Source organism: Leishmania martiniquensis, chromosome 8, assembly GCF_017916325.1.
Source record: "Leishmania martiniquensis isolate LSCM1 chromosome 8, whole genome shotgun sequence".
Lineage (NCBI taxonomy): Eukaryota > Euglenozoa > Kinetoplastea > Trypanosomatida > Trypanosomatidae > Leishmania > Leishmania martiniquensis.
Genome location: NC_090143.1, coordinates 7,885 through 23,775, shown reverse-complemented (window position 1 = coordinate 23,775; position 15,891 = coordinate 7,885). Strand labels below are relative to the sequence as shown.

The 15,891-nt window shown below is 54.5% G+C and overlaps 7 protein-coding genes across 7 annotated transcripts; all 7 read right to left on the bottom strand.

The window, feature by feature from the left end:
• Positions 1–209: 209 nt before the first annotated feature.
• Positions 210–2,099, bottom strand: LSCM1_07147 (uncharacterized protein; the record flags this gene model as incomplete). The annotated part of the gene is made up of 1 exon (XM_067324532.1): positions 210–2,099. One exon carries the CDS (start codon positions 2,097–2,099, stop codon positions 210–212), a length of 1,890 nt encoding a protein of 629 aa, XP_067180889.1.
• Positions 2,100–2,579: 480 nt separating this feature from the next.
• Positions 2,580–3,137, bottom strand: LSCM1_07146 (uncharacterized protein; the record flags this gene model as incomplete). The annotated part of the gene is made up of 1 exon (XM_067324531.1): positions 2,580–3,137. The coding sequence occupies one exon, from the start codon at positions 3,135–3,137 to the stop codon at positions 2,580–2,582; it is 558 nt and encodes a 185-aa protein (XP_067180888.1).
• Positions 3,138–4,689: 1,552 nt separating this feature from the next.
• Positions 4,690–4,893, bottom strand: LSCM1_07145 (uncharacterized protein; the record flags this gene model as incomplete). Its single annotated transcript, XM_067324530.1, has 1 exon — positions 4,690–4,893. The coding sequence occupies one exon, from the start codon at positions 4,891–4,893 to the stop codon at positions 4,690–4,692; it is 204 nt and encodes a 67-aa protein (XP_067180887.1).
• A 978-nt stretch (positions 4,894–5,871) lies between these two features.
• Positions 5,872–6,561, bottom strand: LSCM1_07144 (uncharacterized protein; the record flags this gene model as incomplete). Its single annotated transcript, XM_067324529.1, has 1 exon — positions 5,872–6,561. The coding sequence occupies one exon, from the start codon at positions 6,559–6,561 to the stop codon at positions 5,872–5,874; it is 690 nt and encodes a 229-aa protein (XP_067180886.1).
• A 1,763-nt stretch (positions 6,562–8,324) lies between these two features.
• Positions 8,325–8,972, bottom strand: LSCM1_07143 (uncharacterized protein; the record flags this gene model as incomplete). The annotated part of the gene is made up of 1 exon (XM_067324528.1): positions 8,325–8,972. The coding sequence occupies one exon, from the start codon at positions 8,970–8,972 to the stop codon at positions 8,325–8,327; it is 648 nt and encodes a 215-aa protein (XP_067180885.1).
• A 1,027-nt stretch (positions 8,973–9,999) lies between these two features.
• Positions 10,000–10,758, bottom strand: LSCM1_07142 (uncharacterized protein; the record flags this gene model as incomplete). Its single annotated transcript, XM_067324527.1, has 1 exon — positions 10,000–10,758. One exon carries the CDS (start codon positions 10,756–10,758, stop codon positions 10,000–10,002), a length of 759 nt encoding a protein of 252 aa, XP_067180884.1.
• Positions 10,759–11,827: 1,069 nt separating this feature from the next.
• On the bottom strand, positions 11,828–15,424 carry LSCM1_07141 (uncharacterized protein; the record flags this gene model as incomplete). The annotated part of the gene is made up of 1 exon (XM_067324526.1): positions 11,828–15,424. The coding sequence occupies one exon, from the start codon at positions 15,422–15,424 to the stop codon at positions 11,828–11,830; it is 3,597 nt and encodes a 1,198-aa protein (XP_067180883.1).
• Positions 15,425–15,891: the final 467 nt, after the last annotated feature.

Sequence of the window (15,891 nt, the reverse complement as noted above, 5' to 3'; positions counted from 1 at the left end):
GCTGGTCATTTAGCTGAGTTGGCCATTGTACGGAGTGGAGAAGCGCCGCTCGCACGCATTGTGGCGCGTCCGAAATTAACACGCACGCACACAAAAGAGGGCACTGAGTGAAGAGCATAAACCGGTACGACTTGATAGTCCAGGCAGCAGGTGCGCACCGTCACGCACAACTCGCCCGTTCAGAGAACACTTCCGCTCCATGCGCACCCTTAATCCACCTCACTCAGCTGCTTTCGTGCAGCGACGTGTACGCGGTGCTCGAGAACGAACAGCTTGTGCTTTCCATTCATGGGCAGCGGAAAAAACAGCGCCTTTGGCTCCACACAGATAAACGAATAGGGCGAGTCCTCTTGGCGCTCCTCCGGCTTGAAAGCGGTCTCGTACGCTTCTCGATCGAGGCACTCTGTTATGTAGACATACCCAAGCAGTACTTTGGTAGGGTAGTGCCGAGGGAACGCCTGACCCGGGGCCGCGAACTTCGAGTAATGCGCCTCCACTTCCTCTACATTCACCGGCTGCGAGGCAGCAGCATGAATCCATACACGACCACGATACGTGGTCCCCCATACGCGGCCTTCGTGCCGCTTTATACCTGCCACAAGCAGGCTAGCCCATGGCTGATGCATAGACAAGCAAATACCATCGTCTGTGTTGCGCATCAAGGTTGTCACCGCGAAGCGAGAGGGCACCGTCTCACTAGATAGCTTCATGAGCGGCTGGCTGGAAGACGCAGCGGACGCCTCTGTGCCGTCCTCGATCGCCGCGTCCTGCTCCTCCACAGACAGGGGATGAAGCGCCGCAACAATTTTCGACTTTTCCTTTTTCACCGCTTCGGCTTCCTCTACGAACACCTCCACGTCATCTTCAAAGTAGCTCTGCTGCACTCGCCGCGAGACATCATCGAAGCGACGCTGCCCTGGCCGAGATGTTAGAGACATCGAGGACCCCTGCTGCAGGGACGTATTTACGTCTACAGCGTTGCTGCCATGATCGCCCCCGTTCCTCTCTTTCTTGCCGCTGGGCACGGACTCGACTCGGGAACCGTCAGGGCTGTACCAGATTTTCTGTAGAAGCGACGGCAGCGGCTCTGCGCCACTGGGCACCGCTACTTCGTCCGCCTCGTCCGCCTCCTCGTCTTCCGCGCTGGCCACTGTGGTACTCTCCCTCACCTCCGCCTCGCCGTAGTTTTCCTTCCGCGCCCCCAGCATCAAGCTCTGTGACACAAACTCCTTGTGCACCTGGTATGCGCCGCGCTGGCGGTGCATGAGCTGTATGTTGCGCTGCCGCTCCACTTCAGCCGCAGACCTCTCGGCCGCTCGGCGCTCCCCCGGTGACATCCACGCACTCTGCGGCGAGAACAGCGTGGCCGTCTGATCGTCGATGACGGCCGTTCGCTTCGCGCGGTTCTGCGCATACTCCAGCAAACGATCGCGCCGCTGCACCGCTGCTGTGTAGTCGTCCTGATTGCGCCTCTGCGCAGCCTCGCAAAGCTTCCCCTCCTGCACAGAGATCTCGTACGCAATGCATCGAGATGGGTCCATTCCACAGCCGTAGCACAAGTCGTCCGCCTCCTGCTCGCAGATGATCCGACCGCAGTTGGCACAGCTTCCACGCAAGTTATGGACCGTTGAGAAGCAGCCGCACTCAAAACGACCCGGCTTCAGTGTCTCGCTTGCGAGACCTGTTTTGGGGAGCTGATCAAGCTTGGTGCCGCGCTTTCCCCGCTTCGAAGCTGCGGGCCCGCGTCTGGTTGCATCTAGCGTGCCACCCGCACCTCTCGCGGTCGGCGCACTTGAGCTGGGTGATGCGTCGGAAACCCCCTCACTCTTGAAGGCTGGGTCCGACTGCTCTCTCCGCTTGGTCACCTCCACAGCAAAAGCGTCCGACAGCATGAGCGTCTTGGCCCACTCCCGCACCTCCGCGCGGGTATTGACGTGCAACAGCTCCCTCGCCATGCCTGTGAGCTCCTCCTCCGAAAGTCCAAGGCAGTTGTTACTGCGGATCTCATCGCATATAAATTGTAGCAGCTCTCCCACCGAGTACGCGTTCTCGCCACTAGCGCCCTTCTCGACCGGCCTTGCCCAACGCTTCGCCGGCATCCTGTGTAGGGTCGCGAGCGCGGCAAGAAGCAGTAGCGAAAGCTAAGTGTGCTGAATACACCGAAGAGGCGTGGCCGACAAGAACCCAGAGCCTCAGCTTCGCCCTTTTTGCGGTTTCTGTGAAGCACAGCGAAGGCCGTGTTAGCCCCTGTTTCCCAGTAAACTGATCGGAGCATTACGCGAAATGTTCAGCCGGTAGCAAAGAAGCGGAGCGCGAAGAAGAAAGCGATGACACTTATGACACAACGTCTAGGATGCGTCTACATCATCATCGGAGCCTGAATACCGACTCGGTAGTCATATCCGAAACGACTGCAGAGGCGGGCACCACGAGAAGGGGAGGCCATATGAAAGCAAGCGGAAGCACATTGCATTCACCATCACCGTTTTGTGTGCGTGTTCCCTTTTTCGAGGCGATTCAGCTCCAACGCACACGCACATGTGCGGATGCAAACAAAAAAAAAATAACGTGCGATGGCCCTACAGCCTAATCACCTCCGTATTGGAAAAATAGGGGAGTCGAAGCCCTTCCTGCCACTCCACTTGGGCGTGCGCAGCTTGCAACATCTTCCCAATGTCACCGTGACACACGAGCAGGACGTGCTCACCAGCGTGCCTCGCGTTCACGTCCGCCAGCACGCCCTGCGCCCGTTCGTAGCATTTGTCAAAGGTTTCACAGCCCTCAACATCCAGAAAGTACAGGACTTTGTCGCCTTGCAGCAGCCTATCCCCGGCGTACTTCGGTATGTCAGCGTACGGTTTCCCCGACAAGACGCCAAAGTCGCGCTCGATTAGATCGGTACGCACCTGCACTGGCACACTCACCGCGGCGCTGATCACTGACGCCGTCTCGAAGGCGCGCTGCAGCGGGGAGGAATAGATGGCAGCGTAGCTGGTGCCGCTCGCTTTGATTTTATCGGCAACCTCTGCAGCCTGACTGCGGCCGAGCTCAGAAAGCGGCTCGTTTCGGTGTCCATTTAGGATGCCATGAGCGTTGTCCAAATCTTGGCCGTGCCGGCATATGTGAATGTGAGCCATAATGGTCGAACGACCCTCTATGGCGTAGCTGCGTGTAGAAACGACAAAACAGAGTAAGCACACACACGTGCACACATATGTTTGATAGAGGGAGTCACGCATAGGTAACGGTTGGCAGTTTGCCAAGACGGAACGCACCCGAGACAGCGAAGGGGAACATGTAAGCAGTGAAGTGTGAGACGAAAAGCACGAACCGTGGACATACAGCAAGACACCTGCCACCTTAGGAACACCACTGCGCTGACCCGACAAAAAGCTTGAAGCAAGTTGGCGAGCACACTCGCACACACCCTTCTATGATGACAGTATGATGAGGCAGCCGAGCACATTCTCTCGGGCACCGGAAAAGAAGATGACTGTACATAATCATTTTTTGCCTTAACCCACTGCAGCAGGGCCTAAATAGCGGATTCTCTTTGCCTGCGCTGGAGACCGCGCAAACCACTAGACAGCTACCAACACTTCATTGCGCACGCATACACACATCTAGGGCAGTTCTATACGAAGGCAGCCATGAGTGGTGAGCATGCATTCGGCGAAAGCTGCCCATCAGTCATAAGCGCGACACAGCAACGAGAAGCATATCAGATGCGCACGCCTGCATTTTCCATCAAGCCGCAGCTTCTCGCCGAAGAATACGCGCAGCACCGGCGGTAATATGTGTGCATGCTCAGTGTTTTGGATGTGTGAGAAGCATTTTGTGATCCGCCGCTTCGTGACAGGGATTGAGCAAAAAAAATGGAGAGCACGAGCGTTAAGAGGAAGCCATGAAAGGGGTTCGGAAGTGAAATATATGAGAAAAGGGGGACGGATTGTGTTGGAAGGCAGCAATGGGTGATAGTGCTGCAACCAGTCCCTTCGTGCATATTCGGGCAAAGGAAATGCTTCCATTGTACCGTAGCGTACACCCCTTCAGCAATGCCTTCCAGAACCATGCCAGAGAAGCATCTCGTAGCCCAGTAACTACGTTCTTCAGGACGAGGAGGGAAAGCAGAGGCTCGTGAAGGGAATGAAGCAGCCACCCTGTCTGCCGCTCAGTACCCACAGCCGCCTGTAATCAGGAAAGCCGACAACCAACTCGTGACGATTCCCTTCAGAATAGCAAGCCTGTCTACAGAGCGTCGAGCACGACTTGCACGAGAAGCGCAAACGAGAGGTGGTGGGAGACAGGGAGCCAGTCGCACACACAAAAGCTTTCTCACAGGGTGAGAGCAGCACATCATGAGCTAAAAACAAAAATGAGCACAACATAAGAAAGCAGAGGGCACTACGACAATTTCGCATGCGCTCCACCGACAGATATACGTGCGCGCGTCTGCCGCGGCCATAACTACACCTTGACGACCAGGCTCAGAAGCCGACGACTGGCTGGATACATATCCATCAAGGGTACTCTTTGGGGCCACTCATTTTACACAGCACCCGCCCTTGCAGGGAGTGCAACTGCGTCGTACCACATGATTCCGCGGCTGCGGCTAGTGGACGCCATCAGACCTTCGTCCTGCTCAACAGCTGCGCAAAACCTACATGGATTGCCCTGCTTCATTGCGAGCTAGTCCTCTGCTTCATCCGAAGCACATCGCATCTTTGCGCGCTCGCTGGGGTAGTATGTTGCCATGCGCGCAGCCCACTGCATCACTTTCACATTGTCTCCAAATATCTCGCGGAAGAGAATTTCGTCATCGGCGCTTGGTATGTAGCCAGACACGTATGGCTGCTTCGTCAGGCGGTCGTCAAGATCTTTTATGGAAGTCATGAAGACTCGGAAGCCCCGCTACGCACCAAAGCCTAAGCGAACAAGAATTTCGTCGAACAAAGTGAATACCTCCAAGTGATAAGCTGGTCTCAGACACCGATGGAAAAATTCTTAATCGACAAGCACCAATTGCAGAAAATCGATGATTCGATACAGTTCGAAAAGCCATGACCTTAAAAACGAGAAGAGCGCAAAGCGGCACATTGACACAAGCGCCACGAGCTCAACGTAACAGGGTCGAAGAAAAGAAGAAAGACGAGGCATCGGCATCGAACGATTGAGAAGAGCAAGCTAGCGCCTATATGAGCGCCACAGAATACGCAAGTGATGCAACACGAACGTTGGCATCAACGGAGGCCTGCGGTAATCGAGGCGATTAAAGTCGTTTCGATCCGTCCTAATGGTGTCATCTATGGCCCCCTCAGCAGGCCCTGTTTACTCCGCTTCACGATGACAAAATTGCGTCATCTGCGGCATGCATGCACGAGTCGCGATATCGCTCCAGTTTCGGCCCATTCAGCAAGCTACAAGATGCGAAGATACACAATTGCCTGCAGAATGGATATGGGATTTCCTACGTTCTTTGACTTTTCTGTGTGCACTGGTGTGTGTGTGTGTGGGGGGTACCTGCGTCACGCTCTTCATGCAAAAAGAGCTATAGAACAAGAGGAGAATTGCGAGCGTTGCTAGCTGCCATGTAGAGTAGAACCTCCTTCCTGACCACCCATGCATGCTTCTACTGCCGCGTCTGGACATGGCGTATCGAAGGAAAGAAAGGAAGGAAGCGCATTAGCGACGAGAACGAGCCACCCGTGCAGCAGATATCCCCCCCACGGCTACATCGGCCAGCCAAAAAGTGGGTATATGAGGCATGTGTGGCTAGCGCTCCCGGAAAGCAGTTGCTTCAAAGTAGGCGGCGCCGGCCCTTTCCAGCGCACCGCCTTTCGCCGCTTCCTCACATGCACACACCTTAGCCTCTCAAAGGATGTGCGCCGTTTCCTGCCAGTACGCCCAATTAAACAGTACATGAAGGCTACTGCGCTCGTCACGGCCGCACAGCTCGTCGTTCACCTCCCTGGCTAGAACCTCTGTGTCGACAATCAGCTTCTCACGGTACGGGCTCAGCACCTCATTCAGCGAAGCGGTGTACACTTTGTGGCCCATCGTTGGATTGCTGCAGAACGGGACGAGCGGTGCAACGTGGGTCGACAGGTAGCAGACGGCAGTAGCCCTATCCTCTAGGCTCTGCGACTGAATGCACAAAAGACGAATGCGTGCAAGTGACGACGGGTCCATCAACGCCGCGGCCGCCTCGTACTTCCTCTGCAAGCAGAGGATCTGCGCCGCCTTTCGCTTCTCCATCCCGGCGCTGGCTTTGTCGCCTGGAGGGGCATCTTTAGTACTAGCGCCAACTGCAGTCAACTTCGAGTCAAGAGCCCCCGCACTCCCTGGCGACCTGGGTGCATCGGAATCACCACGGCAGGGAAACTTCAGTAAGCTCCCACAAGACATACGCTCCTCGTCGAAGGCAGCAAGAGTGTCTGCCAGGCCTCTCCGCGCAAGATACGAGCGGACCATTTGAGCCAAAACCTCTTCCTCATCCTCGCCCCTGTCATCAATGACAGCCTCCTCGACTAGTGTCCACATCGACCTGTCTGTCAAGTCCATTTTCGCCGCAGGCAGCGATGAATGATTTGAGGAGAAAGCGTCGCCAGCTGAGTTTGAGAGAGATGCTAAATGTATGGCCTTCTCGGTCCCCCATCCTCTGACGACCTTTTCCGTCAGCACTCATGAAGAAGCGCACACAACCTGTCCTCGTTGGCACACGAGTCCTTGCCTCTCCAGTATGATGCGCAAGGATACGCTGTAGTAGCAGCAGTATATATAGGAGTGTATGCAGGCACGGGATGGATCTTACTCCAATAGTCGCTTTATGCGTGCAAAGGAAGAAGGCAAACGATAAAAGGGCCAGTCCAGTCATCCAAAGAGAGAGGGTACATTTTTCTGCCCAAAGACATCGTTTGTAGTTGCAGCCAGGATGTAACTTATTGTGGCAAGCTGTGCAAGCGGACAGATACGTGACACTTTTGATCGCGTTCCTCTGCCGACCCTCTCCCTCCTCAAATCGATTTGTTATGTACGTACTCGCTTACTGCACTTCACGACAGGAAAAGTAAAAAAAAAAAAGAGGAAAATGCCACAGCTGAACGCAGCATTGTGTTTGGGGCCCACCAAAGGCAACCTCCCAGCGAGATCGAGGTGCCTGCAGGCCGTCGTAGTCACGCAGGCCGCATGAAGCAGTGTCTTTATATCTGCAACTCAAGGGAAAAAATGTATAATTCATTTCGGGCACAACTAGTACACTTCTCCGCTACACCAACTCCCAAGAAAAGCCTCGATGGCCACAGTCAGCACACCAAGAGACACAAACTATTCATATCCACCTCTGAAACATCCGATACAAACCATAATCGCCTGCTCAAACGTCGAACGCCCAAAGGGTAAGACAAGCCGGCACCCGAGAAGCGAACTATGTTGTAAAAGAAAAACAAGGGCCTTCTTCTTACAGTGAAATCCCCCCGTAGCATATTCCTCTCGTGAGTTCGCATAACGAGCAACACAACCGAGAAAGATCATGAGAACTTCCTTCCGAGCCTCACAATCTTCATTCAGCTGAGCACCACGCACATCAGAGCGTGCCTGGGCTACAGGGTATGAGCACTTTCGTAAAACAGTTAAGAGATGTCACACACGGCAACACAAGCAGAGCAACGCAACCATAGGAAGAGAAAGAAGAGCAACACGTCCAAAGAAAAAAAGAATGAGCACAGACGACACAATCGAGTTGAAATTAAGACCGAAACAGAAAGAACGAAAGAAGAGCTTACGCAGGAGAGGAAAGAAAAGCACAACATAAACAGCAAGAGAAGCACAAAGGTACGAGAAGGCGCCGGAACTACCTAATATATAAGGCGCCACCTGAAATCGACCCTCCATTGTTTCGCGTTTCGTTTGCCCAAACCCTCACCGAAAAGAACAAAACCAAAGGCAGCAACAGTATTACGCTGAATATACAATAAATGTCGCCTCCATGTGTGTTGCCTCCCCGTGCCTTACCTCTCCTAGACGACTGTCCGTTTTCTTTTGCGTCTTCCTTAGGCCCCCTCAACGGATTTCACCATCGCCCGCCTCAGTATGCTCGCCACCTCTACCCCCCTTGCGTTGCATCACACAAGGCACCAGGCACGCGAAAGAGGTAGCCTCAAGAGGCACTACACACCAGGGCTTCCTTCGGCGTAACTCAAAGACCACCTTCTACCTCGCAATGGCGCCCGGGAAGCTGTACTCATGTAGCCGAAGTCGGGAGTTCCTATGCGTTTCTGCGGAGACACGCACGTCGCTTTCCATCGTGAGATGCTGATGCACCACGATTACCGGCAGCGCGAGAAGTTGGGCTTGCAGGCGATCAGAAGAATAATGATAAGGATCACAATAACAGCGCCCGCAATCATGAGGGTAAGCTTCAGGTTCTTCATGCACAGGTTCCGCTTTAACTCCGTGGAGCGCTGCTGGAACTGCTGCGCCTGATCTGCCAGAGTGGAAGACTTCTCGTGCAGCGTGTCTATACGATCACCACGCGCTAGTACCTTGTCCATGTTATCTATCATAACATCAACTACCTGGTTGATGTCATCGTTTAGCGCGGTGATCTTGTCGTTCTGAGGGTTGTTATAGAACTCCATCTTCTGCTGGAGTAGCTTCTTGCCGTTGCGTAGCTCAGAGCCCTGCACACCGACACTGCCACGAACCAGTGGCTCGACGGCCTCTAGAAACGCGAAGACGGTGCGCATGCGCATATCGCTTGTCGTGACACACGCCACGATGCGCCCCTCACCGTTGCTGATATAGCTGTAGTTGACGCCGCCATCCTTGTCCTCGATCGTTTTGTGGCGGTACTCGGTGAGCGGGACAGTGGCGATGACCTTCTGCATCGTCTCGGCCAGCTTCGGCTGCTCGCCGGCGGGGTGCTCCGCCAGCAGCTTCGTCTCATCATTCACACAGCTGTACATGATGGGCATCTTTCTTGGCGTCACCCGTGCGCCGGTGGCACACCCAAAAACGGTAGGGAAGGGAGGCCGTGATCTAGTAGCTTGTGTAGTGTTGTGTCACCGAAGCTCGCACGCAACCGAAGAAAAACGAGAGAAAGGGATGAAAAAGCGGCGTGGAGCGAGAGAGAAAGAGGGCAGCTGTGTACTCAGATAACCAGAAGTATAGGAGGCTGCGAGAGCGTTGTGGTGCTAGACAGCGTCAGTGGCGGGTGAAAAAGCCAGCGGGAAGGACACGTAAGTACTACCAAATGCGACAACAAAAAGAGAGACGATAGCAAAAAAGACAGCCAAAGATAAGGAGCTAGTTGAAGGGTGCAAGAAAGAGCACCTGACTGGGCAATGTAGAGAGGTGCGATAATACCGATTGCTAGTCGGCAGGGAGCCAGCCGTCGCATTCACCCTGTCACACTGCCTCGACTAACCTCTCGCCATGGGAGGCGGCGACGACAGCGTACCAACGATGAAGACACAGGGAGGTACGATGTATTGCTTAGATGGCCTCGATGGCAGTACAGAGGAGACCGCATGCGCAGCCACGGCAACCCATCCATTCAAGGCACTTTCCACACCAACAAGTGACACCATGAACCAAGTAGATATAGAAGAAATCAAGTCAGGGTCTCCGACCAGATCTCCTCCACGTGTGCCTGAGGTGAGCTTGTCTAGGAGCGCTACCTACGCCCTAGCACCCTTTATGGCAGCATGCTTGCAAAGCGGTTCGCTACTCGCTCCCTGAAATCCTCAATCAGTGAACGGGCGCCATAAAAAACGACTCATTTATGACCGATATGGTGGACGCGCACTGGGCCTACTTCGTTAGGCGAGTAACAACGACGGACACGCTCTCTAGGCTGCGTCCTTCCGTTGTCGACCAGGGTATTACGCACTAGGTCTAGGCAACGGCATCCAGTGAGTGCTCAGTCTATCCCACCAAGCGCAAAGAGGGAGGCAGCGCTTCCCTCAAGATCCTCACGCCATCCCCTTGTCATGATAACGATTAGCGATAGCAATTATAGCAGATAGTCATCCCGCGTTCAGCAGTTGAGCACCCGCGGCAGGAATAGCCTCCGCACGCACCGCACAGCTCCCCGCAGCGCGCGCACAAAAGACAGAGGCACATGACACACCGAGTTTCCGACATCACCCCGCACATTATGCAGGCGTCGTCGACCACCTTGCTCTTTTCGATGTACTGGAGCCAGTATTTTTTGATAGAGTGCGGCGAAGTGCTGGTGCCAAGTGGAAACGGTCCAAATACTTTCGGAGGGGTGGGCAATCCCACTAGCGATAGGGACCATGTCTCCGCTTGACTGTTAATGAGAATGTGCGGATAGGGTCGGTCGCAATCGATCGAAACGTCAAATGATGCGTGCTGACAGCAGATCTCGCAAAGCAACTTGGCCACAATGTCTGCTAACTCGTGCATGAGGTGGCAAGGGCAGCGAAATGGTCCGTGAACAGGGCAAGGCAGTTGTCGCCTTTCCTGCAGGATCCGCTCTGTGACTGAGCCGCTCTTGTCGAATTGCAGTGTGACAGTTCCAGAGTCGGCGCAAGCGACCATGGGGCTGTAGAAGAACGCCAGAGCAGGAAATTCGGTCGCGTTGAAGCGGCCCTCCGCGTCTAGCACGTGCCCGCAAAGCGAAACAAACGAGGTGACGTTTCCCCACGCTACCTGAACGCGCATGTGCGGGGGCATGCGCCGGGGGTGTGCCTCCATTGCTTGATTCTCCTCACGGCACCTTTTTCGCGGCGCCATGACGAGATGGCAGTGCAACGGGCCGTCTGCATCCTCCGCATCGCAGAAAAACTCAGTACGCTCAAAGGCACCATTTCTATCCCAGACGCAGTGATGCGATCCCCAGTCAGGAGGCAGAGATCCTGAAACTGTGTGTGTCTCCCCACCCATCAAGGCGCAGTAGTCACCACTCTATGCAGGCGAAAATGAACAAAAAAATTGCAGTGCTGCGGCAAACGACTCATGCACCGTGGAAAGAAGACAAGAGGCGATTGATTTCTGGGACTCGCTCACATGAGAATCAAAGCAGAAGATGAAAGGAGGGCCACTGTAGCCGCTGTCCATCTCGCTGGCGATGGCAGCATCACTAATATCATTAAAGAGACCGCAGCGCGTGGCACTGCGCTCTGCTACGCAAAGAGTAACGTAAGAAAGCACAGGCCCCCGGTACTTCCGTGGTTTGCGACCGCCTTGGGACTTTGTCTTCTCGTCATCAGGCACTTTAGAGTGCACAAAAAAGCCCATGAGCTGCTTCGTGCGATATAGGTGAAAAGTAACTGTCCTACAGCCGGCGTCATCGTTGGGGACGGCTAGCCACACAGCCAGAAAAGGAGGCCCTTCCAGCACGCCCCGCATGCGGTGTCGTAGGAACAGAAAAAACAGAGGGACTAGGGAAGTCGTTGGCAGCCAAAAAGGCACCGACACACACGCACACGAGAAAAAAAAAAGAAATGATCTATGGCGTCTGGATTCACCTCTTTCCTCTATGGATACACACATTCGGATGCGCAGAGACTGGCAAACGCATAGTAAAAAAAGATAAGGTTTGCTACCCTCTCAGGAAACGGTCCGTGCACGCGCTACTGCCACACTTCAGAAGTAACAGACCACCTGCGCGTCATAAGAACTCATTTGAAGAGCATCAGCAGGTAGAAAAAAGGGGGTTTCCTGCATAACTGCACGGTACCACACGTGTGAAAACACACATGCAGCGATCAAACCAGTATCCTTTCGTAGTCGTCGACCCGCACGTCCATCTGACTTTCTTCTATCGCAAAGAACTGTCACCACTCACCGCGGTGGCAGGCACTTATTCGCCGTCGCGAGTCCGCTTGCGGTCCTCTAGTGCCGCCTGCTTAAGAAGCCGCACACCCTCTTCCTTCGAGATGGTCTGGATGCGGCTCATCTTGTTATGGAAGAAAATTCCGAGAACCTTGTCCGCCACGTCCAGGAGCTCTGTCTTGAAGGTTGCAACGAGGAACTGGCACTCATCCGACTGCCTCGCCATCATCTTCGCGACGGAAGTGCGGTACTCCGCATCCAGCGCAGCGTCGATTTCGTCAAACAGGTAGAACGGAGCAGGGTCGCAGCGCTGGATCGCAAAGATGAGCGCCAAAGCTACCAGAGACTTTTGCCCACCGCTGAGCTGATCCAATCGGCTGACAGGATTGCCGAGACCGAACGATACTCTGATACGCGCGCCAGTGAAGGGGTCCTCTTTCTTGTTTGCAGCGGCAGACGCGACCAGCTGCAGCTCTGCCGAACAGCTCTCGACACCAACAAGCTGCTTAAACACTTCTTCGAACTGGTACTGGACCTGCTTGTACGTGCGCTCGATGGCCTCCTCCTTCTTGGCGTCCAAGTGCTCCATTAGCTCGTGAATGCTATCCAGTTCTTTCGCAAGTGTCCCTTGCTGCGACTTAAGGTCCTTCATAGCCTCTTGAAGGGTCGCGTGCTGGTCAAGAGCCTTACGGTTCACGTGCGACAGGCCCTTCAGCTGCTCGTTGACTGCTTTCAGGTGGTACATGAGCTTTCCTAGGGACGCCGACTCAAACTTGGCAACTCCTTGCGGCAGCACTCCCAGCTGCCGAATCTTTTGCAGCGCCTCCTCGCGGCGCTGCACCAGCAGGCTCCGCTGCATCTGCGTCTTGTCCGCCACCTCTTTGCGCTCCTCCAAGCTCCGCGCCGCGCCTAGCCGCTTCGACGTTAGCGCATCCAGTTGAGACTGCAGCCTCTCACGCTCACGCATGTCTTGCTCCAAGTTTCGGTCTATGCTCTGCAGCCGCTGTGATAGCAGATCCACCTCTGCCTTCACCGCAGCCTGCTCTCCATCCGCAATGCTGCCGGCGTGCTTCGACCACCCCAGCTCCCGGATGCGATCCGCGACAAACGCCTTTCGCCGCTCGACGTGTCGCACAGTGTCTTCCAGGAGCTGAACCTCAGTAGCCAGCTGTAGAGCGTTGGCCTGCAGCTCAGACGACGAGACCCGGGCGCCAGCCACTGTTTCTGTGAGCTGCTCCAGCCTCCTCTCTTCCTCCGGCGTCCATGCGCTCTTGAATTCGTCAGAGAGTTCTCTCTTCAGTTCCCGCACTACCTCCGCAGCCGCAGATATGGAACTCTCCACAGCCTTTTTCGTTGCTGCCAAGTTCAACTTCAGGGTCTCCAACTGAGATCGACGATCTTCCATCAGACGCGACTCACGCAGCCGTACATCTGCCTCCTGCTCCGTTGAGATGTTCTGGTTGCGCAACACCTCGAGTTCATTTAGCACCTCCGTGATGCTTTGCTCCACCGTAGCCACCTCTTGGCAGAGGCCATCCAGCTTTGAGCGTGCTCCACGAAGGTTTACGACCAGCTCCCTTTCGCGCTCACGGAGAGCAAGCTTCATGTTCCGTTTGTCTATGAATCCACCAGTGATCCCGCCTTTGCGCCCCAGCTGGTCGCCATCTACGGTTATAACGTCACATTGGAGCTCGCGCACCATGCTAGCCGCTGCTTCCAAGGTGGGAACGACAGCCGTCCGGCCAAAGACTTCCGCCACGACGCACTCGAACCGCCTGTCATACTTCACTTTCGATAGCAGCGGCGAGCAGTTGGGTGTCGGCACAATCTCCAATGCCTTCCCCTTGCACGTATCCAGCGGAAAAAAAGAGACGCGACCAGGCTTCCGCCGCTTGTTCATCTCAGCGAGTAGAGTCGTGCCTATATCGAAGGAGTCCACGACTACGTTAAACAGTGCGTTTCCCGCCGTGATCTCCACCGCCGTCTTGTATCCCTCCGCCACCTCAATGAGGTCGACCAGTGGCCCGTGCACAGCGGCAGAAAGCGCAGGATTTCTCAAGTCATCAAGCACCTCCGATAGAGACTGCAAACCTTGCCTCACATCTTGCCGAACAGAGCGCTCCCACTGCTGCCTCGCGCTGCGCGCCGCCTCCGTGAGTCGCTGAACAACGCTCTCTTGCTCATGCACCGTCTGCCATAATTGTCGCCGCTGATGGTTCAGCTCATCTCGCCTGACAAGCGCAGCCTTAATTTGTACCTCGTGGTTTCGAAGATTCCGATCCACATCAACAGTGGACATATTCGGCGCGGACATCTGCTTTGATAGCGCACTCACTTCCTCCTCCACGCGCTCCATTTCCTGAGTGACGGACTCCACCTCCTGCTGTGCTTTTTTCATCAAATCTTCATTTTTCATCACTTCCCCGCTCAGCCACTTGTCGCGTTCCATCTTGGTCTTGAAGAGCTTCGTACGGTTCCGGCGCTCTTGCAACCGTTCGAGCACCTTCCGCTCCGCTTCCACTTCAGCCGCCTTTTTTCTGGCTGCCTCCTCGCTCGAGCGGTGAAGCGCCTTCTTTTTCTCGATGTCCGCTGCCACCCTCACGAGAGTCGCTTCGAGTTCTCGATCCTCCCTCAAAAGTGCCTCGCGCTCCCGGTTGTTGCGAATAAACCTCCCAGCAGCCTCACTCGCGTCCAGCTCGATCACTGCCTGCTTGCTCGTCAACGCAGCCATGTCCTTCTCAACGGCCTTCCGCTCTACCTCAAGACGAGCTATCTCCGTTGAAATGCCCGCGATCGTCTGAGAAAATTGCAAGATCTTAAGCTCCGAGGCTTCCTCAGAATCTTGCGACCTATTGAAGGATGCGGTTTGCTTCTTCCACTCCTCCTCTAGCTTCACCAGCGCCTCTGTCGCCGAGGACAGCTCAGAGTTGAAGATACAGTACTCGATGCACTTTTTCTCGCGATCCATCTCCTGAAATCGCTTCAGCTCCGCCGTCTCACCCTCCAGCTCCTTTAGTCGCTTCTCCAGGTCGCCAATGGACTCGATAATCTGGGACTGCTTCCCTTTCGTTTCGGCTAGAATGCGTTCACTCTCCGCACGGCGCGCCTCGTAGACCTTGGTGCCCGCAACATCCTTGATGAGCTGGAAGCGCTCCTCCTCGCTCATCTTCACCAAACTCACAATTTTCCCCTGCTCCACAACATAGTAAGGGTTGCTCGAGGAAAACCCAGCACTCTCCAAGAGTTGATGCACATCAGACGCCGAAAATTTGCGATCATTGACGCGGTACTCATCCTGCTTCAGGCCGATTGTGCGGCGAATCCGTACCTCAAGCTCGTCGCCACGGCCCGGAATAACAAGTCGACCATCTGAGTTATCAAACACAATTTCGACAAAGATCGACAGCGCCGGCCTTCCACTGCCTACGTGAAAAAGCTCCTTTCGCTCCGACGCGCGCAGGTTGGCGAATTTCTCATTCAGAACAAACTGAATGGCCGCGAAAAAGTTGGACTTCCCAGAGCCGTTCTTGCCCACAATGACATTTGTTTTGGGGGACAGCCCGTCAGGGAATGATTGCTCGCGGTACGAGCGGAATCCAGATATGATAATGTTTTTGATAAACATACTGTGGATCGAGGCTTTTCCTTATCTTCTCTGATGAATGATCCTCTCGTGGTATCTTTTTTTTTGTGTGTCTACTATTCTGTTTCTTTCATCCCCCTGAGAGATTCCCTATGTTATCCCTCCCCAAGGAGTTCAAAAAAAAAGAGTAAAAACAGTGCACGTTTTTTGGGAGCTTCACAAACAAGAGAGTGTTCAAGCCATTGACATCTAGATAATTCCGCTATGAATCACTGCAGGCGTATGCTTTTTTGCCGCCCGGCGCCGCTTGTCATGAGTGCGCCAGCAGCTAATGAACAAAACAGCGGACCCATAAATAAACTATGTGGGAATATGCTACGTAACTAGCTTCGCCTATGGAGATCTCTTCTCCCGTCAAGCATTTTCCGCGTCTCGACCAACGCAAAAAAAAAACTGCAGCCTCAATCACTGGCCCTTCCTTTCGCCCCCCTCGAGAAAAAAAAGTTGCA